The sequence below is a fragment of the Bos indicus genome, chromosome 12 (assembly GCF_029378745.1).
Source record: "Bos indicus isolate NIAB-ARS_2022 breed Sahiwal x Tharparkar chromosome 12, NIAB-ARS_B.indTharparkar_mat_pri_1.0, whole genome shotgun sequence".
NCBI classification, from domain to species: Eukaryota; Metazoa; Chordata; class Mammalia; order Artiodactyla; family Bovidae; genus Bos; species Bos indicus.
Window position 1 is genome coordinate 75,731,846 of NC_091771.1, and position 27,790 is coordinate 75,759,635.

General features: G+C 39.8%; 1 protein-coding gene across 1 annotated transcript in view; it reads right to left on the reverse strand.

Moving 5' to 3' along the window:
* Positions 1–27,790, reverse strand: part of LOC109567086 (ATP-binding cassette sub-family C member 4-like) — a 149,472-nt gene that overhangs the window by 116,618 nt on the left and 5,064 nt on the right. Inside the window, exons 2-6 of the mRNA XM_070799972.1 lie at positions 27,272–27,382; positions 26,604–26,724; positions 13,807–14,031; positions 8,672–8,761; positions 7,493–7,656 (exon numbers count right to left, since the gene is read on the reverse strand). Of these exons, the coding sequence (XP_070656073.1) occupies positions 7,493–7,656; positions 8,672–8,761; positions 13,807–14,031; positions 26,604–26,724; positions 27,272–27,382 (711 nt within the window). The remainder of the gene's footprint in view (positions 1–7,492; positions 7,657–8,671; positions 8,762–13,806; positions 14,032–26,603; positions 26,725–27,271; positions 27,383–27,790) is intronic.

A 27,790-nucleotide genomic window follows, 5' to 3' on the forward strand; every position in this document is an offset into this window, starting at 1 on the left:
CTTGAGAAGAAGTACAAGCTGGAACAAGGAACTATCTGAAACTGAACTGACCCCACACTGCCCACAACAGCTTCAGAGAAATTCCTAGATATATTTTTACTATTATCACTTTTTAATTTTTTAATTTAAGTTCCTTATTACTCCTTTTTCATTTTTATAACCTATTATCTTGCAAAAAAGACCCCATTTTTAAAGCAACTTCACATATACATTTTTCATAATTTTGTGATTGATTTTGTTTTATAATTTTAATATTGTATTTCTGAGCGTCTAACCTCCACTCTAGATTTTTAATCTTTTCTTTTTGGTATTTGTTTTCAATTTTGTACCTTTAGGAATATAATCTTCAGTACCCATTTTCACTTAGGTGTGTGAAATTGCTGGCTGGCTTTATTGCTGTCTCCCTTTTTCTCCCCCAGATCACCTATATCTCCTCCCTCCCCTTTCTCTTCTCTACTTAACTCTGTGAATGCCTCTGGGTGTTCTGAGCTGTGGAGAACACTTAGAGAATTGATTACTGGCTAGATTGCTCTCTCCCTTTTTGAGTCCCCTGGTCACCTCTATCTCCCTTCTCCCTCTTCTCCATGTAAGTCTGTGAACCTCTCTGGGTGTCCCTCACTGTGGAGAATTGTTTCACCACTAACCTAGATGTTTTATCATCTGTGTTATATGGATGGAGAAGTCTTGAGGCTACTGTAAGAACAAGACTGAAAGCCAGAGGGAGAAGGTTTAACTTCAAAACTTGAGAACATCAGGGAACTCCCGATCCATGGAATATTAATAGACAAGAGCTCACCCAAAAGGATACATTCCTACACTTAAACCAGCTCCACCCAAGAGTTAACAAGTTCCAGAGCAAGCTATACCATGCTAATTCTCCAGTAAAGCAGGAACACAGCCCTGAGCATTAAAAGACAGGCTGCTCAAAGCCATGCCAAACCCATAGATACCCCAAAACTCACTACCAGACACTTCATGGTACTTCAGAGAGAAGAGATCCATTTCCACCCACCAGAACATAGACACAAGCTCCCCTAACCAGGAAACCTTGATAAACCACTAGTCCAACTCCACCCACAGGGAGAAGGTGCCACAATACAGAGGAACCATGAACTGCCAGTAAACAAAAAGGGCACCCCAAACCCAGCAATCCAAACAAAATGAAAAGGCAGAGAAATATTCAGCAGGTAAAGCAACGTGATAAATGCCCACAAAATCAAACAAAAGAGGAGGAGATAGGGAGTCTACCTGAAAAAGAATTCAGAATAATTATAGTAAAGATGATCCAAAATCTTGAAAACAAAATGGAATTACAGATAAATAGATAGAGACAAGGATTGAGAAGATGCAAGAAATGTTTAACAAGGACCTAGAAGAGACAAAGAAGAGTCAATCAATAATGAATAATGCAATAACTGAGATCAAAAGCCCTCTGGAGGAAACCAACAGTAGAATAATTGAGGCAGAAGATAGGATAAGTGAGATGGAAGATAGAATGGTGAAAATAAATGAAGCAGAGAGGAAAAAAGAAAAAAGAATTAAAAGAACTGAGGACAACCTCAGAGACCTCTGGGACAATGTAAAATGTCCCAACATTCAAATCATAGGAATCCCAGAAGAAGAAGATGAAAAGAAAGGGCATGAGAAAATTTGAGGAGACAATAGTTGAAAACTTCCCTAAAGTGGAGAAGGAAATAGCCACCAAAGTCCAAGAAACCCAGAGAGTGCCAAACAGGATAAACCCAAGGTGAAACACCCCAAGACACATATTAATCAAACTAACAAAGATCAAACACAAAGAGAAAATATTTAAAGCAGCAAGGGAAAAGCAACAAATAATCCACAAGGAGATCCCCATAAGGATAACAGCTGACCTTTCAATAGAAACTCTTCAGGCCAGAAAGGAATGGCAGGACATGCTTAAAGTGATGAAAGAGAAAAACCCTACAACCCAGATTACTATACCCAGCAAGCATCTTATTCAAATATGAAGGAGAAATCAAAAGCTTTACAGACAAGCAAAAGCTGAGAGAATTCAGCACCACCAAACCAGATCTTCAACAAACGCTAAAGGATCTTCTCTAGACAGGAAACACAGAAAAGGTTTATAAACTCAAACCCAAAATAACAAAATAAATGGCAATAGGATCACAATTATCAATAATTACCTTAAATGTAAATGGGTTGAACGTCCCAATAAAAAGACAAAGACTGGCTGAAAGAATTCAAAACAAACCCCTATATATGCTGTCTGCAAGAGACCCACCTCAAACCAAGGGACACATACAGACTGAAAGTAAAGGGCTGGAAAAGGTATTTCATGCAAATGGAGACCAAAAGAAAGCAGAAGTAGCAATACTCATATCAGATAAAATAGACTTTGAAAGAAAGGCTGTGAAAAGAGACAAAGAAGGACACTACATAATGGTCAAAGGACCAATCCAAGAAGATATAACAATTATAAATATATATGCACCAAACAAGGGCTTCCCTCATAGCTCAGTTTGTAAAGAATCTGCCTGCAATGGAGGAGACCCTGATTTGATTCCTGAAGCAGGAAGATCCTCTAGAGAAGGGATAGGCTACCCACTCCAGTATTCTTGGCCTTCCCTTGTGGTTCAGCTGGTAAAGAATCCAACTGCAATATGGGAGACCCCAGTTCGATTCCTGGGTTGGGAAGATCCACTGGAGAAGGGACAGGAGACCCACTCCAGTATTCTTGGGCTTCCCTTGTGGCTCAGCTGGTAAAGAATCTGCCTGCAACATGGGAGACCTGGGTTCAATCTCTGGGATGGGAAGATCCCCTGGAGAAGGGAAAGGTTATCCACTCCAGTATTCTGGCCTGGAGAATTCCATGGACTATAAAGTCTATGGGGTTGCAAAGAGTCAGACACGTCTGAGTGACTTTCACTTTCACTTTCATACACCCAACATTGGAGCACCTCAATACACAAGGCAAATGCTAACAGGTTTGAAAGGGGAAACTAACAGTAACACAATAATAGTGGGAAAATTTAGTACCCCACTCACATCTATGGATAGATCAACCAAACAGAAAATTGGCAAGTAAACTCAAACTTCAAATGATACACTGGACCAGTTAAACCTAATTGATATCTATAGGACATTTCACCCAAAACAATGAATTTCACCTTTTTCTCAAGTGCACATGGAATATTCACCAGGATAGACCACATCCTGGACCATAAATCTAGCCTTAGTAAATTCAAAAAAAAAAAAAAAAAAAGAAATCATTTCAAAGATCTTTTTGGATCACAACGTGGTAAGATTAGATGTCAACTAGAGGAAAAAAACTATTAAAAATACAAACATATGGAGGCTAAACAACACACTTCTGAATAACCAGCAAATAATGGAAAAAATCAAAAAGGAAATCAAAATATGCATAGAAACAAATGAAAATGAAAACCCAACAATCCAAAACCTATGGGATTCAGTAAAAGCAGGGCTAAGACAAATATTCATAGCAATACAAGAGAAAAATCAAGAAACAAGAGAAAAATCAAATAAATAACCTATCTTTACACCTAAACCAACTAGGAAAAAAAAAACAAATGAAGAACCTCAGGTTAGTTGAAGGAAAGAAATCATAAAATTTAGAGCAGAAATTAATGAAAAAGAAACAAAGGAGACTATAGCAAAAATCAACAGAACTAAAAAAGATGGTTCCTTGAGAAGGTAAATAAAATAGGCAAATCATTAGCCAGACTCATCAAGGGAAAAAATGGAGAAGAATCAAGTCAACAAAATTAGAAATGAAAATGGAGAAATCACAACAGACAACACATAAATACAAAAGATCATAAGAGACTAGTATCAGCAAATATATGTGAATAAAATGGCCAACTTGGAAGAAATGGATGAATTCTTAGGAAAGTACAACCTTCCAAAACTGAACAAGGAAGAAATAGAAAATCTTAACAGACCAATCACAAACATGAAAATCAGAACTGTAATCAAAAATCTTCCAATAAACAAAAGCCCAGGACCTGATGGCTTCACAGGTGAATTCTACCAAAAATTTAAAGAGCTAACACCTATCCTACTCAAACTCTTCCAGGAAATTGCAAAGGAAGGGAAACTCCCAAACTCATTCTATGAGGCCACCATCACCCTAATACCAAAACCAGACAAAGATGCCACAAAAAAAGAAAACTACAGGCCAATATCACTGATGAACATAGATGTAAAAATTCTAAAAATTCTAGCAAAGAGAATCCAACAACATATTAAAAAGATCATACATCATGACAAAGTGGGCTTTATCCCAGGGATGCAAGGATTCATTGATATTTGCAGATCAATCAATGTGATACACCACATTAACAAATTGAAAGATAAAAACCATATGATTATCTCAATAGATGTACAGAAAGCCTTTGACAAAATTCAACATCCATTTATGATAAAAAAAAAAAAAACCCTTCAGAAAGCAGGCATAGAAGGAATATATCTCAACATAATAAAAGCCATATATGATAAACCCACAGCAAACATTATCCTCAATGGTGAAAAATTGAAAGCATTTCCCCTAAAGTCAGGAACAAGACAAGGGTGCCCACTCTCACCACTACTATTCAATATAGTTTTGGAAGTTTGGGCCACAGCAATCAGAAAAGAAAAAGAAATACAAGGAATCCAGATTGGAAAAGAAGTAAAACTCTCACTGTTTGCAGATGACATGATCCTCTACATAGAAAACCCTAAGGACACCACCAGAAAATTACAAGAGTTAATCAATGATTATAGTAAAGTTGCAGGATATAAAATTAATACACAGAAATCACTTGCATTCCTATACACTAAAAATGAGAAAACAGAAAGAGAAATTAAGAAAACAATTTCATTCACCACTGTAATGAAAAGAATAAAATACTTAGAAATAAATCTACATAAAGAAACAAAGGACCTGTATATAGAAAACTATAAAACACTGATGAAAGAAATCAAAGATGACATAAATAGAAGGAGAAATATACCATGTTCATGGATTGGAAGACTCAATATAGTGAAAATGAGTATACTAACCAAAGCAATCTATAGATTCAATGCAATCCCTATCAAGCTACCATCAGTATTTTTCAGAGAACTAGAACAAATAATTTCACAATTTGTATGGAAATATAACAAACCTTGACTACCCAAAGCAATCTTGAGAAAGAAGAATGGAACTGGAGGAATCAACCTGCCTGACTTCAGGCTCTACTACAAAGCTACAGTCATCAAGACAGTATGGTACTGGCACAAAGACAGAAATATAGATCAGTGGAACAAAACAGAAAGTCCAGAGATAAATCCACACACCTATCTATGGATACCTTATCTTTGACAAAGGAGGCAAAAATATGCAATGGAGAAAAGACAATCTCCTTAACAAGTTTTGCTGGGGAAACTGGTCAACTGCCTGTAAAAGAATGAAATTAGAACACTTTCTAATACCATACACAAAAATAAACTCAAAATGGAGGAAAGATCTAAATGTAAGACCAGAAACTATAAAACTCCTAGAGGAAAACATAGGCAAAACACTCTGACATAAATCACAGAAAGATCCTCTATGACCCACCTCCCAAAGTAATGGAAATAAAAGCAAAAATAAACAAATGGGAACTAGTTAAATTTAAAAGCTCTTTTACAATGAAGAAAACTATAAACAAGGTGAAAAGACAGCCTTTAGAATGGGAGAGATAGTAGCAAACAAAGCAACTGACAAAGAATTAAGCTTAAAAATATACAACCTGCTCATTCAGCTCAATACTGAAAAAATAAATGACCCAATCCAAAAATGGGCCAAAGAACCAAACAGACATTTTTCCAAATAAGACATAAAGAGGGCTAACACATGAAAAGATCCTCAACATCACTAATTATCAGAGAAATGCAAATCAAAACCACAACAAGGTACCATCTCATGATGGTCAGAATGGCTGCTATCAAAAAGTCTACAAACAATAAATGCTGGAGAAAAGGGAACCCTCTTACACTGTTGGTGGGAATGCAAACTAGTACAACCACTCTGGAGAACAGTGTGGAGATTCCTTAAAAAACTGGAAATAGAACTGCCATATGACCCTCCAATCCCACTGCTGGGCATATACACTGAGGAAACCAGAATTGAAAGAGACATGTGTAGCCCAGTGTTTATCACAGCACTGTTTACAATAGCTAGGACATAGAAGCAACCTAGATATCCATCAGCAGATGAATGGATAAAAAAGCTGTGGTACATATACACAATGGAATATCACTTAGCTATTAAAAAGAACACATTTGAATCAGTTCTAATGATGTGGATGAAACTGGAGCCTATTATACAGAGTGAAGTAAGTCAGAAAGAAAAACATCAATACAGTTTATTAATGCATATATATGGAATTTAGAAAGATAGTACAATGACCCTATATGTGACACAGCAAAACAGACACAGATGTAAAGAACAGACTTTTTGACTCTATGGGAGAAGGTGAGGGTGGGATAATTTGAGAGAACAGCATTGAAACATGTATATTGCCATATGTGAAATATCTGACCAGTTCAAGTTTGATGCATGAAACAGGGCACTCAAAGCTGCTGCACTGGGACAACCCAGAGGGACGGGATGGGGAGGGAGGTGAGAGGGGTGTTCAGGATGGGGGGCACATATATACACTTGGCTGATTCATGTCAATGTATGGCAAAAATCACCACAATATTGTAAAGTAATTAGCCTCCGATTAAATAGATTGATTTAGAAAATTAATCAAAACTGACTTTGTCCTTGGACACTCATAAATTAATGGAAACATTGAATTAAAAATAAGACATGAATATACATATTGGAAAAATCACTCTAACCCAAGCATAACAAAAATACACATAGCTAAGTTTGAGCCTATAGGATTATTACTATTTAATAATGTTTAAATAACTTCAATATAGGTACATGGGGCTCAAGGACACTCTACATATTCAGATACAGTGCTGGGAGGGTCTGGAAAATCCTATAACTTTTCCTGCTTCAAGATTATCCTTCAGCTTATAGCCGGAGCCACCACTGGCTAAACTAAGCCTGAAGGGTCTACAACACACACAAAGAAGAGATCAGGGAAGGCATTTTATTTTTTAAACAAAAGCATCCAACAGATTGTAGTTGTCACCAAAAATATGTTGCTGCTGCTGCTGCTGCTGCTAAGTTGCTTCAGTTGTGTCTGACTCTGTGCGACCCTAGAGACAGCAGCCCACCAGGCTCCCCCGGCCCTGGGATTCTCCAGGCAAGAACTTGGGAGTGGGTTGCCATTTCCTTCTCCAATGCATGAAAGTGAAAAGTGAAAATGAAATTGCTCAGTCGTGTCTGACTCCTAGCGACCCCATGGACTGCAGCCTACCAGGCTCCTCCATCCATGGGATTTGCCAGGCAAGAGTACTGGAGTGGGTTGCCATTGCCTTCTCCAAAATATATGTTACCTATTTTTAAAACCAGTGTTTGACTTACCGGAGTGATGAAAACCACATCCCAAAGCAGCTTTGCAACAGCAGAAGGAAAATGAGAACTGCCATCCCAGCAAGACACGATATTCCTGTTTCCATCCAGAGCAGGGCAGTCACTACAATTGCCTGCAGTGGCCCTACCCACAGATAGTGCAAGAACATCGTTACCTTAAAGACAAAGATAAGCCTTCTTAGGATATTATTAAAAAACAACACAAGTAAGGACACAGTATAGAAATAATATGCTTGTGAAGAAGATACAGGATCCAAAACAGAAATGATCACAGTGGATTTTAAACCTGCTAAAGCAGAAATCCACACATCCACCCCAAATGACACTGTTCTGAGGCAGCACAGGACCAGCCACGGAGAACCCAACCAGCAGCACTGGGAGGAAGATCTGAATTTTATCCACAATACAGATGAGCTCAGGGTTTCCCCAAACTCTCTTTGCTCCAAAATTCAGCCACCATCTCCCCAGGAGAGCCTATATTATGGTACCTACTACTCTCTCCAGTAATTACTTAAGTATTTACCTCCCTGACAGGCTGTGGCTTTTGGGGGACAAAAACTAAGCCTAATTTATCCCTGAAACTGAGTAGAAGTCTTACTTCATGTTTGATGAATGAATACTTGAAGGAGAATCAGTCTAGTGCAGTACAGATCTGACCAACAGCTACAATGGGTAATATGATTTATTCATAAAGTAAGCAGGAAAAAAGAGTGTGAGGGGATGGCAGAGAATAGGTTGTGTCTGGCTGAGGACCACCCACTTAGCATTATTCCTCACAGGCTCCCTATACAGCAGGCACTGAACAGGGAAAGAACAACCCCTGCCCACCAGGCCTTCATCATTCAGAGGAGGAGGAAGACAGCCCAGCAACACCAACACCATGTGCCAAGAAGGGCCACACCAGGGGGACCCCTAGGGACACTAACCAAGCTGGGAAAGAATCCTGATGCCTGTCTATTATTAGAAAGACAAAATTCTCATCCACAGGACAACACACATTGTTACATCTGAGTTGCACACAGAAGAAATGAGAGTTGGATAAAAAGAACCCTTGTCTTAGGTCCTCAACAGAACCCTGGCTGACACCAAACCCTGGCACCTGGCATCCCAATAAGCTACATTCAGTAAGAAGGATGGGAAATGGAAGAGAATCCCTCAGGAGCAGCTTACCTGATCAAACCTATTTACATCGTTGGACAGCAGGTTGACTATCTGGCCTGTGGTGGTCTTCCCCATGGCCGAGCTACTCAGACGAAGTACCTAGTGAGAGAAAGATACAGAGAATTGGATTGCTAAGGTGATACCAAGTCAATCTTACAACATAGCAAAATGGAGTGTGTTTTTGTGGGGTCTTGAGCAGTGCTAGGATAAAGAGAGTGACCCTGAACAGCAGGGCTCTAGGGACCTACATTCATCCTTCATCTCCTCAATGTGGCGGCAGCCATGCCCATAAGAACAACAAAGGGAGGAGCAGGAGGTAGAAGCAAAATCCCCCATCCTGCTTCTCAATGAACTTGAACCTGCCTGAAGGAAAAAGGGATGTTGATTTAGACTTAAGAACAAACCAAAATAAATTTAAGCCAAACTACATGAAAGTGGAAAGGCTACCTTAAAGAAAGAAATTAGAGGACTTGGACAGACTATAAATCTGGAATTGATTATTAATTCTGAGCGAGACCTCATTTAAACACTTTGGGCTTAGTTTATTCATTCTGAAATGAGTGAGTATAATGTTCAAAACACTGTTCCTGTGAGGAACCTCTGTTCTTAATGCCAGTCTGCTGACTTTACAAAAAACACAGCCTCTGCTGCACAATTCCTTTATTTGTTAAGAAAAATGCCCTAGAGATCTGAGGAACCTGAACAGATACCATGAGCTGCTTCAAAGACCACCAGTCAGATCCAAACAGAGTCTCATGGCTCATAAAACTGTTTCATTTAGTCCTCAGGTTAAACAGAAAAATCAGTGATAAAGTGGGGATGTAAAACAACATAGCTGCCATAGAAGAGAGTATGGCTGTTCCTCAAAAAAATAAACACAAAATTAGCATATAATACAGCAGTTCCACTTCTGGGAATATACTCAAAAGAACTGAGTGTATGAACTTGAACAGATATTGATACACTTGTGTTCAGAGCAGCAATGATCACAATAGCCAAAAGGTAGAAACAACCCAAATGTTCACTAACAGATGAATGGATACAGAGAATGCTGTATATACCTATAATGGAATATTATTCAGTTGTAAAATGGAATTAAATTTGACACCTGCTCCACCATCAATGAACCCTTAAGACATTATGCTATATGACATAAACGAGACACAGAATGACAAATATTTTATGATTCCACTTACATGGGACACCAAGTCAAATTCAAAGATTGAAGTATAATGGTGATGGCTGGTAGGGGTGGGCTGGGGCGGCTGGAGAATTAGTGTTTATTGGATGGAGAGGATCACTTTGCGAAGATGAAATTCTGGAGATGAAGAGCAGTGTTGTTTCCTCAACAATGTAAATATTCCTAATGTCACTAAATTGTTGTTGTTCAGTCACTAAGTCATGCCCAACTCTTTGCAATGCCATGGACTGCAGCACAGCAGTCTCCTCAGTCCTCCACTGTCTCCTGAAGTTTGCTCAAATTCATGTCCATTGAGTCAGTGAAGGTATCTAAACATCTCATCATCTGCCACCCCTGTCTCTTTTGCCTTCAGTCTTTCCCAACATCAGGGTCTCTTCCAATGAGTCAGCTCTTCATGTCACTAATGTCACTAATCTAGTTGGGAAACAATGTTCCCCAATTTAGTTAAAATTGTAAATTTTATATTGTGCATATTTTATAATAATTTTTATATCAATGACCAAAAGCCAAAAGTAACTTTACCAAATTTGCAGAAATGACAAATCATTTTATTTATGACACATCCCACAAGATCATCCAAAGTTCAGCTAAAAAGAGCCCAAAAATTTCCCAAAGGTGACATTCCAAAGTGTTAGTGTGAAGAGGAAGGAAAAACAGGTGGACAATGACTCACCTGTGCAGCAAAGAGTGAGCTTTGACTGAACCATGACCTCACACCTAACAAGGTTTTCACAGTGCAGTTCTGGTGAAATTTCACACATACTTATGGGAGCTAAGCACAATCTAGAAAGACAAACATCTAGCTAACTTGTGGAGAAATCTGAGTACTCATCTCTTAAACAGTGAAAGGTGCAAGAGAATAACAAATATATGATGAGGGACAATGAAGAACCCTGGCTAGAGTGTACAGTCACCACTGCCATTTCCATGTCACCCAGGAGGAAACCAGCTCTTGTGCCAAACACACACAGTAAGATGCCAGGGGCCCTGGGTTCATACAGCGCTGAGACTAACAAGAGTATGCTCAAAGAAAGATGAGGAGAAGACACTTTACATTTTGCCAAGAAAAACATTCCCAAGAAACAGAAGCTCTAGATAAGCAGCATAAGTAGCAACTAGGTAAAAGAAGTGACAATTTCAATTTAAATTTTTTGGTTTTAGCTTTTGATTAGGATTTTATCTTTTAATAAAAATTATATGTATTAAGGTGGACAACATGATTATTGTTAAAAATATACATTGGGGAATGATTTCTGTAGTAAAACCAATTAACATATTCACACTTTATGTAGTTACCATTTTGTGTGCCTCCTGAGAACACTTAGGTCTTCCCTTTTGGCTCAGCTGATAAAGAATATGCCTGCAATGCGAGACACCTGGGTTCGATCCCTGGGTTGGGAAGATCCCCTGGAAAAGGAAAGGCTACCCACTCTAGTATTCTCGCCTGGAAAATTCCATGAACTACATAGTCCATGGGGTCGGAAAGAGTCGGACACGACTGAGCGATTTTCACTTTCACACTTTCACTTGAGAACACTTCAGATCTACTCTCGCATAAAAATTCAAGTATATAATACAATTAAATAAGGATTTTTTAAAGCAAATAACCCAGGGCAAAACAATACTGAGAAACAACTTTACACAGAGACTTTCAGCAGTTGACATGGTGTATCTGTGGCAATTTCTTTGTAAAGACACCTGAAATCCTAATTCCTTTTATACTAGCTAAGATCAGGGTAAGCTATGAAGTAGTTGTGTGGCATTTCTCAATATAAAAATCACTGAACACATCAAATCAGGTCTTATTAAAACTTCTATAATGCATACTAAAAAGAAAAAGGAAATATAGTATTATGAAGATAACTTGAAAGAACAGCAACAAATTCTCCCCCAAATTACTAAAGACAATGGATATTTTCAAGTTTTATCCAAAATATCCAATTATTGTCTTTAATGCCAATAAAACAATTGTAACTATAGCATATAGCATATAGCGAGTTTGTATTTAGCCTGAGTTATAATTATATTTTTCTTTTTTTAATACCTTTTATTTTATTTAACTTTACAATATTGTATTGGTTTTTGCCATATATCAAAATGAATCTGCCACAGGTATACATGTGTTCCCCATCCTGAACCCTCCTCCCTCCTCCCTCCCCATACCATCCCTCTGGGTCATCCCAGTGCACCAGCCCCAAGCATTCTGTATCCTGCATCGAACCTGGACTGGTGACTCGTTTCATATATGATATTATACATATTTCAATGTCATTCTCCCAAATCATCCCACCCTCTCCCTCTCCCACAGAGTCCAAAATCCTGTTCTATACATCAGTGTATCTTTTGCTGTCTCGTATACAGGGTTATTGTTACCATCTTTCTAAATTCCATATATATGCATTAGTATACTGTATTGGTGTTTTTCTTTCTGGCTTACTTCACTCTGTATAATAGGCTCCAGTTTCATCCACCTCATTAGAACTGATTCAAATGTATTCTTTTTAATGGCTGAGTAATACTCCATTGTGTATATGTACCACAGCTTTCTTATCCATTCATCTGCTGATAGAAATCCCTTGCATTCCTATACATTAATAATGAGAAAATAGAAAGAGAATTTAAGGAAACAATTCCATTCACCATTGCAATGAAAAGAATAAAATACATAGGAATATATCTACCTAAAGAAACTAAAGACCTATATATGCTGCCAAGTCACTTCAGTTGTGTCCGACTCTGTGCGACCCCATGGACTGCAGCCTACCAGGCTTCTCCGTCCATGGGATTCTCCAGGCAAGAACACTGGAGTGGGTTGCCATTTCCTTCTCCAAAAGACCTATATATAGAAAACTATAAAACACTGGTGAAAGAAATCAAAGAGGACACTAATAGATGGAGAAATATACCATGTTCATGGATTGGAAGCATCAATATAGTGAAAATGAGTATACTACCCAAAGCAATTTATAGATTCAACGCAATCCCTATCAAGCTACTAACAGTATTCTTCACAGAGCTAGAACAAATAATTTCACAATTTGTATGGAAATACAAAAAACCTCAAATAGCCAAAGCTATCTTGAGAAAGAAGAATGGAACTGGAGGAATCAACCCGCCTGACTTCAGGCTCTACTACAAAGCCACAGTCATCAAGACAGTATGGTACTGGCACGAAGACAGAAATATAGATCAATAGAACAAAATAGAAAGCCCTGAGATAAATCCACGCACATATGGACACCTTATCTTTGACAAAGTAGGCAAGAATATACAATGGATTAAAGACAATTTCTTTAACAAGTGGTGCTGGGAAAACTGGTCAACCACTTGTAAAAAAATGAAATTAGAGCACTTTCTAACACCATACACAAAAATAAACTCAAAATGGATTAAAGATCTAAACATAAGACCAGAAACTCTATTTTTCTTTAGTTAACACAATTGTATTGAATGTGATTAAATGGGCCATTGAAAAATATAATCATTCCCTTTCTCAAATCCATTCTGTTCTCCAAGATTTAATTTTATGGATCCAATCCTGAAGTTCACTTTTAAATACAGCTTTGAAGCTTTTAATGAACAACAACAACAAAATTTCCAGAAATACCACTATGAGAATTAGGCATAAAAACATTGAAAATCAATGGGATACCTTTAATACTTTAATTTTTAATTAGATTTTATTACAGATTTAGTGGATATTATGCAACAGTGGATATTATGTGGCTAAAAGTCATAAAAGGTAGCCCTGATCCAATCTCAGTAGAAAACTTATTATATATTGGAAAAGCAACAAAAAAAAACTTGACTTGGTGCAAACACCAAGCTTCTCCAGTAAAGTACAAATGATCCCAGTTACAAAAGTTTAGTTTACAGAGAACTTTCCCTAAATGTTCCTGATGCTTCAGGGGAGGTATACACTGTGAAACCGAGTGACACTCACCTTGCAGTAGATCATATGGCACAGGGCTACTCTCAGCCTCATCCCCAAACGCTGAATGTGATAGAAGTATAAGTGGTGCAGAACGGCCCACACCAGCACGCTGGCGCTCAGCCCTGCCGCGTAGCCATAGGCTTCGTGCAAAGCGGCAGAATCGGTGGGATCATAGTTTTCAACATAACTAATCATTTTCCCCAAGAATATGGGCTGAACGACTCTGGTGCCTTCCTAAAAGGAAAAAAAGGCTTAATTAGAAATGCAAGCTCTACCAGTTTTCTTAACACAAGTTTTACTTTTACCATTAGCATATTAAAAGGGCATTTTTGGCAAAACACTACATTTATGATTCACCTGAAAAGAAAATATCTATCTCCTGTTAGACAAGCAGACAATAATTTTAACCTTAAGCCAAAATTTTACATTCAAAGAAAATGAAGCCTTAGTACTTCGTACTCACTACACTCTATAAGTTCAATAAATACTACAACCAGTGCTTTAGAATGCATTTGGCAAAACACCAAGTTATTCTTAGGGTGCTGGTGCTAAGTTGCTTCAGACACGTCCAACTCTTTGTGACCCTGTGGACTGTAGCCCACCAGGCTCCTCTGTCCATGGGATTTCCCAGGCAAGAATACTGGAGTGGGTTGCCATTTCCTTCTTCAGGGAATCTTCCTCACCCAGGGATCGAAATTGTGTCTCTTTATGACTCCTGCATAGGCAGGCAGGTTCTTTATCACTAGCACCAGAAAAAGGGTAAGAAATTTGCTTCCATACGAACAAGCTCTGCTGGCAGTCTATCCCTGTCCCCGTGTTCTTTCAACATCTCAGCCTAACAGAAAGTCAAAATGGTTCATGTATGGGAGACACACTCTTATCACCTTCTTAAGAATCTTTATGAATTGAGACACTGAGACAAACGCATTCACTTGTACCCACCCCAAACTTCACACATCAGTACAATAAGAAAACAGAGCCCAGACTCTGTTGGAACATCACAGAGAAACCAGGCTGGGAGGTTCTCAGGGTCTCAGCCCCGAGGGACACTGTGTCAATATGTCCCTACCCTCTGGAAGCTGGGCTGTCCCTTGAAATCAAGCTAAAAAACAATTTTTGTCCACGGTTTGCCATCAGCCACTTATTGCTGGTTTGGAAGAAATGTTACCAATCATCTCTTCCCTAAGGCAAAAGTTAAAATCCTAAACAAGTGAGGTGGAGGACACTGAGCCTTCTCCCTTGAGTAAGCCTTAAGGAAAGCAATTTTCTTTCCCAAAACTAAAGGTAGAAAACTGCAACACTTGCTCACCCTGCCAAATGGCCACTCCACCCCACAACCTACTTCTTCCCTCTAGTCACCCCTTGAAGGTCCCCTTCTCTCCCATCAAAGAAAACCAAACACTCAACACAAATCCAAGTCATCAAAAGTAAACGCCATGACCCTAGCATCATTTCCTCCACAGACTTCTCAAAAGTCAAAATGTCAAAACTTCGGAAATCTTTCAGGAACTTGACTTTGGAGCAAGCTTTTCCTTTTAAGCAATCCTTCCTTATTAATATAGACAGGATAAGCAACTGCCAGGCTTTCCTTGATAGCACTCTTCTGTCTGTCTGAAGTTGTGGAAAAGATATGCAAGAGGAAGAGAAGCTGAATCCCCAACACAAACAAAACTAACAAGCATTTTCTGCTCAACAAACTAGTGCCTGATGAGGATATATAGAGAAAGTTGTCCCCATTCCTCAAATGGATGTAACATTAAACCCCGACACTCCTGTCTTGTTCTGCACCCACAGGTTCACAGGCTACACCAACTGCCTCACCTTCCACAAGGTAATAGAAAGCTTCATCTATTACAGAGAAGAAATCACTGTTAAGCTAAAGAATTATGCATAGGATGATCAGATCAGAGTAAGAGGATCTGTTCTCAAGAACACAAAGTTTCACTGTTACATTTCCAGCAAGCCCTATCATTCACCCCTAGAAGTTCTAAGAGCTTATGGAAGAGCCCCTCAGACTGTACACTGTAAAACAGACTTTGTATAGACCGCACTGAGATAGAAATATGTAGGCTCACACAGAGAAACAAGAATGTCAGCCCAGGTAAGGCCGAGGGCAGTCCAGTGCTGCAGCCTGCAAACCTGGGGCTCTCCATCAGAAGCCCAGCACTAACACCTGCCATCCCAAACGGTCCTAAAACTTATGATTTGCTTAGGAAATCATTGTTGCCTGTTACTCAGCTCTCCTTTTGACCCTGATACTGTTCTAATTACAGTAAGTGTAATGTCACCCACCAAAGAGAATACTGATAGATGCAACAAATTCACCAAAAATTAGTATAAAATAAAGGCACCTCATTACTATCTGATTGGATTTTTTCTGCTGAGACATAGTATTTAATAAGCGAGTTGAGCAGATAGCCTCATTAAGGAGTAATGCCATGGACTTTCCTGGTGGTCCAGTCGTTAAGAATCTGCCTGCAAATGCAGGGGACACAGGTTCCATCTCTGGTCAGGGAAGATCCCACATGCTGTGGAGCAACCAAGCCTGTGCACCACAACTACTGAGCCCATGCACGCTGACTACTGGAGCCATCACACCTAGAGCCTGTGCTCCGCAACAAGAGAAGCCACTGCAGTGAGAGGCCCGCACACTGTAACTAGAGAAAAGTCCTTGCTCAGCAGTGAAGACCCAGTGCAATCAAAATTGATTTATTTTTTTAAAAAAGAGTAAGGCCAGTGGTGAAAGACAGGGAAGCCTGGCATGCTGCAGTCCCTGGGGTAGCAGACACCGACACAACTGAGCGACTGAACAACAAATGCCAGTCCTGGCTCAGAGCTTCTGCTCCTCTGTCTGCTCTTTTTTAAAATCTTGTTTGTTTATTTATCTTTGACTCTGCTGGGTCTTCGTTGACACACACGGGCTCTTCCTTGCTGTGTGGGCCTTCTCTTGTTGCCGTGAGTGAGGGCTACTCTCTAGTTGTAGCGGCCATGCTTCTGGTTTTGCTGGCTCCTCTTTTTGCAGAGCAGAGGCTCTAGAGCACACAGGCTTCGGTAGGTGCACCAAGTGGGCTCCGTAGTTGCAGTTGATGGGCCCCAAGGCATGTGGGATCTGAGTTCCTGGACCAGGAACCCATGTCCACTGCACTGGCAGGAAAATTCTTAACCACCGACCACTAGGGAAGTCCCTCCTCTGTCTGTTCTTGATCCTAATCCTCAACGAGTAAGAAATAAAACAATTGAGAAAATGTTCATTAGCAAACTTGAAACTAACCAAATGAAAACCTTCTGGATAGCAAGAACAAGATCAAAAATTGTTCCCATAAAGCCTTCATCTTTGACACCAACCTATAACCCAGTGAATAGCCTTCCCACAAAACAACTGGGAACATAGTTCTTCTTGCTTCACAAGAATTCTGCATAACTGTGAAACTGTAAAAGATATTTAAAACAGTCCAATATAATACCACAACAATCATTTCAAAGTTCTATGAGAGTCTCTGAGGCAGACATCTCGTGGTGGAGTCCTTGTTAGTTAATCTCCTGCAAGCACTTGACATTCCGGCTCACCTCTTGCTTCTTAGGGGAACTTACAGTTTCTCCGCTACATTTCCACACTACTTGAAGTGTTTCTGGCCCAATTCTACCATCTTCAAGAAAAACTGAGTAACTCCCTGAGATGGCCCAAGCCACCACCTTAAATACTATCTCCAGCTAAAGAAAGATTGGTAGGGACACAATGAGAAGTTAATAGGAAAAGCAGCTAAAATTAAAATGGCTGGGTTTTTCACAGAGGTTTAAGTATTCTCCATTGACAAGATTCTTCTGTGATTTAGAGACATCCTTCTCTTTTTGGTACTGGGAGGAAGACACCTTTACAAATGGAAATTTCCTTCATCAATGTAAATGTCCCTCACAGAAGGGTAACTTCTGCTCTGTCTTTACAGTTTCTCCTGTGTCTATTTCTCAAAAAAAAAAAAAAAAATCAGCTAAAAATAATCTTTGTGTTAAAAATGCACATTCTCAGGTGACACTTTCTACTACCCTTCAAGCATATTCAATGTTTGTAGTTTTGAAATATTTGTAACACCTACAGGAAAAAATAAAAAACTCTGTAGGAAGCAGGTGACAGAGCTGTTGTCAGAAAAACATCTCTTGACTCTGAGTCTCATGGAGGCTGTGGGAGGAGAGAAGAGAATGCAGAGAACACTGGCCTGGGAGTCCAAACACTGGGCTTCAGAAACCAGGTCGGCCACCTGCGAGTCACATGACCCTAAGCCCATCATGTGCCCACCTGCCCTCCAGGTCTTTGTTTACCTCGAGGAATTGTGGGACAACTAAGAGCCACAACAGCTCTAAGTACTCTAAAACCAACACTAAAAAACAAGTGTAAGCTATGATCATTTTTATGATACAGAAGTCCTGGGAAGAGATGTGCTCTATTAATGGCAGAGGCTGGTTTCACAAAGGGTTTGGAAAACTCAGTGCTGCTCACAGGCCACCATGCAGAGCAACTTTTGAGAAAAGTCATTTATAAAAGCCAACATTTCTGGATAGCAATTAAAAGTTTCACTTCTAAGCAGATTTTTTTTTTTAATTTTTAACCATTATGAACCTTTAAAAAAGAGGCACCTACTTCCCTGACTTCTAAAAGAAAACAGAATAAGGGAGGAGTGGGGAGAATGAGTGAAATAGGTGATGGAGATTAGAAGGTACAATCTTTTAGTTAAAAAAATAAATAGTGAGATGTGATGTACAACATAGGAAATACAGTCAATAATATTGGAATAACTTTGTATGGTGACAGAGGGCAACTAGACTTGCAGTGATCATTTTATAATGTATACAAATATTGAATCAGTATGCTATATACCTAAAACTAATATAATAAGTCAATTATACTTCATTTTTTATTTTTAATGGGAATAAAACCTTTTTTATGCTTTTTAAAAAATGAATTAAAAAGCATTCCCATCATTTATGACTCAAGGTCATCACTGTGGGTATCACTAACAACTAATGCCTAATGCTATGCTCTCAATATCCAGCAGGGTGCACACAGCAGGTCTGCTCTGCAGGTCCCCTTCTGCTTGGCTCAGTGCCCCCTCCTCCTCTCCCTTGCTGTGTGGACTTCGGTGGTTGCTCTCAGCCCACAGTAACTTTGCCACCAAAGCCTCCACTTTGCCACTTCACCACTTTTCAGCCTCCTGTGTTGAGCAAACTCAAGGGACACTTGGAAGAAAGGGTTGGGAAGTAAAGGCAAAAGCCCAGTACAGCTCTTGGGGAACCAGACCTGAGTCAAGGCACAAAACCCACTGTGGGACTCAGGATTTTGTTTACCTCCTGCCCATAAACTGAGCTCCAAAGTGAATATTTACACAAACATGTGCCTCCTACAGCCTCCACCTAGACCAGAGACCATCAGCAAAAGTGGCCTTGGACAAACAAGTGACTTGACAAGGCCAGGCCCTTTCTAATGTTCCTGGCAACAGGACATAAACCCTGGTCACTCCCCCCCCTCTCCGGGCAAGGGACTAGGTGAACCCACTCTGGTTCTCTGAGGTCACCCCACTTACACACCAGCAGGTGGAGACCTCACCTCTCAGACAGAAGCCCCGATGACCTAGGGAGGTGTTCTCTGTGTCTCTGGTCCAGGCAGAGACTTCAGGCTCCTCCTCCCCACCCTGAGGGCCCTGGACAGGCAGAAACCTGTCCTCCCCACCCACATTCCCCTTGGAGGTGTACAAAGGGGAGGGGCCAGACATGCTGAGAACTCGCTGCCTGTTCTGTTCTAATTAGGGGTGACCTGTAAATGCCCCAGGTTCAATATCAGCCTGGTACTTGGTTCCCCAAGCATTACAGTCACTCAATTCTCATGGGACAGAGGTTCACATACCTTGAAATTCTAACCCCAAAATCCTCACCCTGGACTCGCATGGCCCTGCCTCTTCCCACTGGTGCTGCCAGGAATACCTGCGTTGTGGTTGGTCAGAGCACTGTCTGGGAACCACAGATAATCCATGAGTCATCCTGTGCACCAGAGGAATTAGAGAATCCTGAGCTGAGTTTAGATCCTCCGCCATATAAAATAAAAGGCCACTTAGGGATGGTAATGACGGGAAAGGTGGTTTGTTAAAGGGCTCCTGGGTCCATCTGAACTTAGCATGATGCTACTGCTAGTGTCAACATCCTAGTCACTTCTGGCACCCAGGGTGCATGGTCACCTGGAATCTACCCTCAATTACAATCCCCAATCTGACTTCCTGCTCTAGGAAGTTCTTAGCATCCTATTTATTAACTTCAGGCCAAGTTCAGGATGCATGTGTCTTGAGACCTGTAGACAAAGCTCTCAAGATGTGTCTTCCTGGGAATTCCCTGATGGTCCAGTGGTTAAGATGCTTTGCTTTTATTCCATGGCCGAAGTTAAATCCCTGGTTGCAGAACTAAGATCCCATAATCCACATAGTCAAAAAGCATTTTTAAATAATTTTTTTAATGAGCATTTCTGACACTGGGCAAGCTATAAGTCATTGAGATGGTCAGGATGGTAAGTCAGAGCACCTGAGACATAATGTCCCTCTGTCCTTTGTGAGACCATGGCACACTATGGAAGTACTTGGCACTCAGTGTCCTCTATTCTAAAACCAGGATAATATTAAGTGAGGAAGGTGGATTCCTCCAGCTCCATTTCTTCTTTCTCAAGACTGCTTTGGCTATTCAGGGTCTTTTGTGTTTCCATATTAATTGTGAAAATTTCTGTTCTAGTTCTGTGAAAAATGTCATTGGTAATTTGATAGGGATCACATTGAATCTGTAGATTGCATTTGGTAGTATAGTCATTTTCACAATATTGATTCTTCCTACCCAGAAACATGGAATATCTCTCCAGCTGTTTAAGTCATCTTTGATTTCTTTCATTAGTGTCCTATAATTTTCTGTATACAGTTCTTTCATCTCCTTAGGTAAATTTATTTCTAGATATTTCTTCTTTTTTTTTTTTTTTTTGCAATGGTAAATTGGATTGATTCTGTAATTTCTCTGATTTTTCATTGTTATTATATAGAAATGCAAGTGATTTCTGTGTATCAATTTTGTATCCTGCAACTTTGCTAAATTCACTGACTAGCTCTAGTAATTTTCTGATACTATCTTTAGGGTTTTCTATACAGTGTCATGTCATCTGCAAACAGTGAGAGCTTTACTTTTTCTTTTCTGATCTGAATTATTTTTATTTCTTTTTCTTCTCTGATTGCTGTAGCTAGGACTTCCAGAACTATGTTGAATAATAATGTTAGGTAGGTAGAATAGGGAAAAGGAGTCCAAAATGGCGGTGGCTAAAAGAAAAGGAAGGGAAAAGCCCACTAAAATAGAACAAAGGAAGGTCAAAGGAAGGTCCGAGGACCAGAGTGAAGACTTCAGGTAGAACAAACAGCACTCCTGGCTAAGCCCAATTTGCATAGGGCAGGCCCAGGTGGAGGAAAAAACATATAAAAGGAGGAGCCAAAGCGCTTTCTCTCTCTCTCCCTCCCCCGCATGCTCCTCCACTCTCTTCTCTTTGAGTCTTTGGGTTAGCATGCCCTCACACTTCGCAGATGGATTCTCCTGCTATCTTCTAAATAAAATAGAGCTGAAACACTGATTTGCCTAAGAGCTATAACACGGTTTGTCCAAGACCTGAGAGCTTTGACACGCTGAGGGCTTTAATGTCCGTTGCTCCAAATCTTTGTTGTGATGAGACAAAGAACCGAGGAACATACATTCGCATGACAATAATAATATGTTGAATAATAATAATAACAAGACACCCTTGTCTTGTTCCTGATCTTAGGGAGAATACTTTCAGTTTTTCACCATTGAGAATAATGTTTGCTGTAGGTTTATCATATATGGCCTTTACTATGTTTAGGTAGATTCCTTCTATGCCCATTTTTTGAAGAGTTTTAATCATAAATAGGTGCTGAATTTTGTCAAAGGCTTTTTCTGCATCTATTGAGATGATCATATGGTTTTTATTTTTCAATTTGTTTATATGGTGTATCACATTGACTGATTTGCATATACTGAAGAATCCTTGCATTCCTGAAATAAACTCAACTTGATCATGGTGTATGAGCTTTTTAATGTGTTGCTGAATTCTGTTTGCTGGAATTTTGTTGAGGATTTTTGCATCTATGTTTATCAGTGATATTGGCCTGTAGTTTTCTTTTCTGTGTTGTTTTTGTCTGGTTTTGGTATCAGGGCGATGGTGGCCTCATAGAATGAGTTTGGAAGTGTTCCTTCCTCTGTAATTTTTTTAAAGCATTTTAGAAGGATAGGCATTAGCTCTTCTGTAAATGTTAAAAGAATTCTTCCATGGAGTCATCTGGTCCTGGGCTTTTGTTTTCTGAGAGATTTTTGATCACAGCTTCAATTTCAGTAATTTCAGTACTTATAAGTGGGTTGTTCATAATTTCTATTTCTTCCTGGTTCAGTCTTGGAAGATTGAACTTTTCTAAGGATCTGTCCATTTCTTCTAAGTTATCCATCTTATTGCCATATAGTTATTCATAATAGTCTCTTATAATCCTTTGTATCTCTGCATCCTCTGCTGTTACCTCTTTTTCATTTCTAATTTTGTTGATTTGATTCTTTTTTTCTTGATGAGTCTAGCTAAAGGCTTGTCAATTTTGTTTATCTTCTCAAACAACCAGCTTTTAGTTTTATTAATCTTTACTATTGTTTCTTTCATTTCTTTTTCATGTATTTCTGCTCGGATCTTTATGATTTCTTTCCTTCTACTAATTTGGGCATTTTCTTGTTCTTCTTTGTCCAGTTGTGTTAGGTGTAAAGTTAGGTTATCTATTCAATGTTTCTTGAGGTGGGATTATATTGCTATAAACTTCCCTCTTAGAACTGCTTTTGCTGCATCCCATAGGTTTTGGGTTGTTGTTTTCATTGTTATTTGTTTCTAGAAATTTTTGATTTCCCTTTTGATTTCTTCAGTAACCTGTTGGTTATTTAGAAACGTATTGTTTAATCTCCATGTGCTTGTGTTTCTTAGAGAGTTTTTTTTTTTCTTGTAATTGATATCTAGTCTCATAGCATTGTGTTCAGAGAAAATGCTTGATATGATTTCAATTTTCTTAAATTTACTGTTTGATTTGTGACACAAGATGTGGTCTATCCTGGAGAATATTCTGTGTGCACTTAAGAAGAAGGTGTATTCTTCTGCATTCAGATGGCATGTCCTGAAGATATCCATGACATCCATCTCATCTAATTTATCATTTAAGACTTGTACTTCCTTAATTTTGTTTTGATTACCTGTCCATTGATGTGAGTAGGGGGTAAAAGTCTCATACTATGATTGTGTTACTGTCAATTTCTCCTGTTATGTCTGTTAGCATTTGTCTTATGTATTGAGGTACTCCCATGTTGGGTTACACAGATATTCACAATTGTTATGTCTTCCTCATGGATTGATCCCTTGATCATTATGTAGTAACCTTCCTTATCTCTTGTAATCTTCCTTTTAAGGTCTATTTTGTCTGATATGAGGATTGCTACTCCAGCTTTATTTTGCTTCTCATTTGCATGGAACTCTCACTTTCAGTCTATATGTGTCTTTAGGGCTGAAGTGGGTTTCTTGTAGACAGCATATATATGGGTCTTGTTTTTGTATCCATTCAGCCAGTCTGTGTCTTTTGGTTGGAACATTTAATTCATTTACATTTAAAATAATTATTGATATGTATGTCTTATTGCCATTTTCTTAACTGTTTGGGAATGAGTTTGTAGATCTTCTTTCTTCTCTTGTATTTCTTGACTATATATGTCCCTTTAACATTTGTTGTAAAGCTGGTTTTGTGGTACTGAATTCTCTTAACTTTTGCTTGTCTGAAAAGCATTTGATTTCTCCATCAGTTTTGAATGAGATTCTTGATAGATACAGTAATCTTGCCTGTAGATTTTTCCCTTTCAGTACTTTAAATATATCCTGCCATTCCCTTCTGGTCTGCAGGGTTTCTGCTGAAAGATCAGCTGTTAAGTGTATGGGGTTTCCCTTGTACGTTACTTGCTGCTTCTCCCTTGTTGCTTTTAATAGTCTTTATTTGTGTTTAGTCTTTGTTAGTTTGATTAACATGTGCCTTGGCATGTTTCTCCTTGGATTTATCCTGTATGGGACTCTTTGTGCCTCTTGGACTTGACTGTTTCCTTTTCCATGTTTGGGAAATTTTCAACTATAGTCTCTTCAAAAATATTCTCATACCCTTTATTTTTCTCTTCTTCTTCTGGGACCCCTATAATTCGAATGTTGGTGGGTTTGATATTGTACCAGAGGTCTCTGAGGCTATCCTCAGTTCTTTTCATTCTTTTTACTTTATTCTGCTCTTCAGAAGTTATTTCCACCATTTTATCTTCCAGCTCACAGATTCATTCTTCTGCTTCAGATATTGATTCCTTCTAGAGTATTTTTTAATTTCAGTATTTGTGTTGTTTGTCTCTGAATGTTTATTCTTCAATTCTTCTGGGTCTTTGTTAATTTATTCTTGCAGTTTCTCCATTTTGTTTTCAAGGTTTTTTATCATCTTTACTATCATTATTCTGAAATCTTTTTCAGGTAGCTTGCCTATTTCCTCTTCATTTATTTGGACTTCTGTTTTTTCTAGTTTGTTCCTTCATTTGTGTAGCATTTCTCTGCCTTTTCATTTTTTTTTTTAATTTATTGTGTTTGAGGTTTCCTTTTCCCAGGCTTCAAGGTTGAATTCTTTCTTCTTTTTGTTTTCTGCCCTCCTAAGGTTGGTCCAGTGGTTTGTGTGAGCTTCATATAGGGGAGATCTGTGCTGAGTTTTTTTGTTTGTTTTTCCTCTTATGGGCAAGGATGAGTGAGGTGGTAATCCTGTCTGCTGATGATTGGGTTTGTATGTTTGTTTTGTTTGTTGTTTAAATGAGGCATCCTCCACACAGTGCTACTGGTGGTTGGGTGATGCTGGGCCTTGTATTCAAGTGATTTCCTTTGTTGTGAGTTCTCACTATTTGATACTCCCTAGGGTTAGTTTTCTGGTAGACTAGGGTCGTGGAGTCAGTGCACCCACTCCAAAGCCTCGGGGCTTGATCTCAAGTTTTGTGTGGCTCTATATATTCTTTTCCACTGGCCAGGTACTCCTGTCCACTCTCAGCTGGTGTTCTGCATGCACTTCTGTGTCTTCCTGATGTATTCCTGAAAGTGTATTCCTGATGTATCATGGAGAGAGATGTACTCCAGGTCCACCTACTCCTCCACCTTCTTGTTATCTGCTACTAGTACTTCTAATACTACAGAAAATGAGCCCCCACATTTACCAGGTCCTCAACTTCCCACTTCTCTGCCATGATTGACCAACAACCAACCTCCTGAAAGAGGTTTCACCCTCCTAGATCCCCAGCAGGCAGTATTACTTGGGCTGGACAACTTTGAAATCAACACTCCACCCTGCCCTCACAAGGCACTGCAGTATCTCAGTCATCAATGCCCTCTCAAAGGTGGCACTCCACCCCACATACCTGTCCCCACTCTCTGACACAATGGTCAACCCACCTTTGTCATCAAAGACTCCATCTCCCAGGACCATTAAGTCACCTGTGAGCTGACAGATTCTCTGGTCTCTCCAATTGTGTGGGGCAGACTTCACCTACTCTGCTGCCTGCTACCCACAGTGTCCTTTGGTACAACACAACCTTTAAACAAGAGCCACACCCCCCAACTCTAAACCACCTGGCCCACCCACTTTATCCTCAACACAATGGACTTATGACAACTCACCACCTTCTCCACCCCTTTCACAGCACCTGCATCTTCCATCCCTTCTGCTTTCACACACTCACAGGCCACCCATGTCCCTATGGCAGAACTAAGGGACCACTGAGAGCACAAGCCACCCAAGTGGGTCTGCAGTAGACCTTGAGTAGGCTCAGCCAGAATAGATGGGCTGATGGCACTGTGTCCCCAGGTTGGAACTGTCTCTCTGAGGGATCTTGACCCAGGATCTTCAGGGTCATGAAGGTCACTGACCTCACTGCTTTCTGTCTCTGGTTGTCTACTCCACATCCTCTCCTACACCTTCTGCTAATGCCAGGCTACCAGGATCCCCTTTCATGCAGGAAACCACCCCACATCCAGGGACAGAAACCAGCATGGATGGTGCATGGAGTCTCTGCAATTCAATGATGAAGCTGGAGCTCCTCATCACAGGGAGCTCTGGCCTGGGTGACCCAGCCTACAGGGAAGGAGGCAGGCAGCCCAGGGAAGGGTGTACTCTTGGGAGCTCTGGGAGCTCCAGCCCAAATGCAGGGCCATGGGTTCGGTATCACAGGAGGGGAGAGATGACGATCCCTTCTTAGGAAAGCATTTATCAGATGTGAACTGGGCAACTTAACAATTACTTGCTGAGCACCTGTAAAACGTCTTATGTTATCTGGGCTCTGGTCCAAGTTTACGTCCTCCAAACCACATTTCTTGAGCTTGTAGTATATTCTTTTGGTCAAGGATCACTTTCAGCATTTATGTTATTTACTGACCATCAATAATATCATAATGTGGTATAAAATGTCTTCTCCTTCCACAACACTATGTTTTAACCTGTTAAAAGGAAAATAGTTAATCCCTGGAGGTCCAATCCTTTAAGCATCTGTCCATTCTAAAGATAAACACAACTGCTGGGCTACATCATGATTTCTAGACATTTTATCCTCTAATCTTAAAATACTGGCCTCTCTCCACACAGGTCCCATCCATCTCAGTACTGACCTCATATAATAAAAAGCAATGCACAGTATATAAAAGCTTTTACCTCAAGAAGTATAAAAATTCCAAAAACTAAATAGGATTTCCAGTGATGCTTAAAGATTGCTTTCATTAAAGAAGGCTCCCGCGCATCTTTCTCAGCTCTCAAAACTTCTTGACCCCAGTACCTGTGATGAGAAACAAAGTACAGTAAAGAACAATGTGTCCACCAGACAAAACAGGGAGGTGGCAGACTGGAGGAAAAGACTTTACTACAGGGCACTCTGTGGATGCCCCATAAATGCTGGCTAATTGCTCACTGGATGCCTGAAAGATGAGCGTGCAGACCCTGCAGGACCGGGAAAACAGGCCTTGAGGGAAAAGTCTCAGTCTCAGGAAACAAGTTCCTGCCAAGCCTTTGCTGGATTCACAGGGTCGTGAGCAGCTCAGGAGAGCAGACACCCTCCTCCAGGGACCCCACCTCGAGGGACAGAGTTCAGCCTCCAGGGTCTTGGCTGCAGGTTCTCTCCACTTCCACACATGCACAGAGAATATAGGCTCCCCAGCTTCCAAAGTGTGTTAAGCCCAGGGTCAGCCTGAGGGGGGTAAGTGTGATGTGTCAGGGGAAGGAGGCTCAGGAGAACCCAGAGGAAAGCAAAGCTCCCCACAACACAACTTTAGCCACACGTGGAAATTCTCAGTCTTTCTCCCCTTCTCCCTGCTGCCTGTGCTCACCCTTGTAGTTCTTCTCCAAGGTGCTGGGAGTGATCTTCCGGAAGTACAGAGTACATGTCATCTTCTTCTAATCTTCGTTTGTAACCAATTTTAAACAAGGGGTTTAGCCAACTGTTAAAAATTAAGAGAAATAGAGAGTCACAGATATACAAATCACACATATCTAATTAAGTTCTAACTCTTGAGCTTTGTAAAAAAAAGAAAAGAAGAAGGAGAAGAAGAAAGAGAGAAATGGAAAAGGAAGAATCGATATAGTGAAAATGAGTATACTACCCAAAGCAATCCACAGATTCAGCACAATCCCTATTAAACTACCAATGGTATTTTTCACAGAACTAGGACAAATCATTTCAGAATATGTATGGAAACACAAAAGACCTCAAATAGCCAAATCAATCTTGAGAAAGAAGAATGCAACTGGAGGAAACAACCTGCCTGACTTCATATTACACTACAAAGCTACAGTCATCAAGACAGTATGGTACTGGCACAAAGGCAGAAATATAGATCAATGGAACA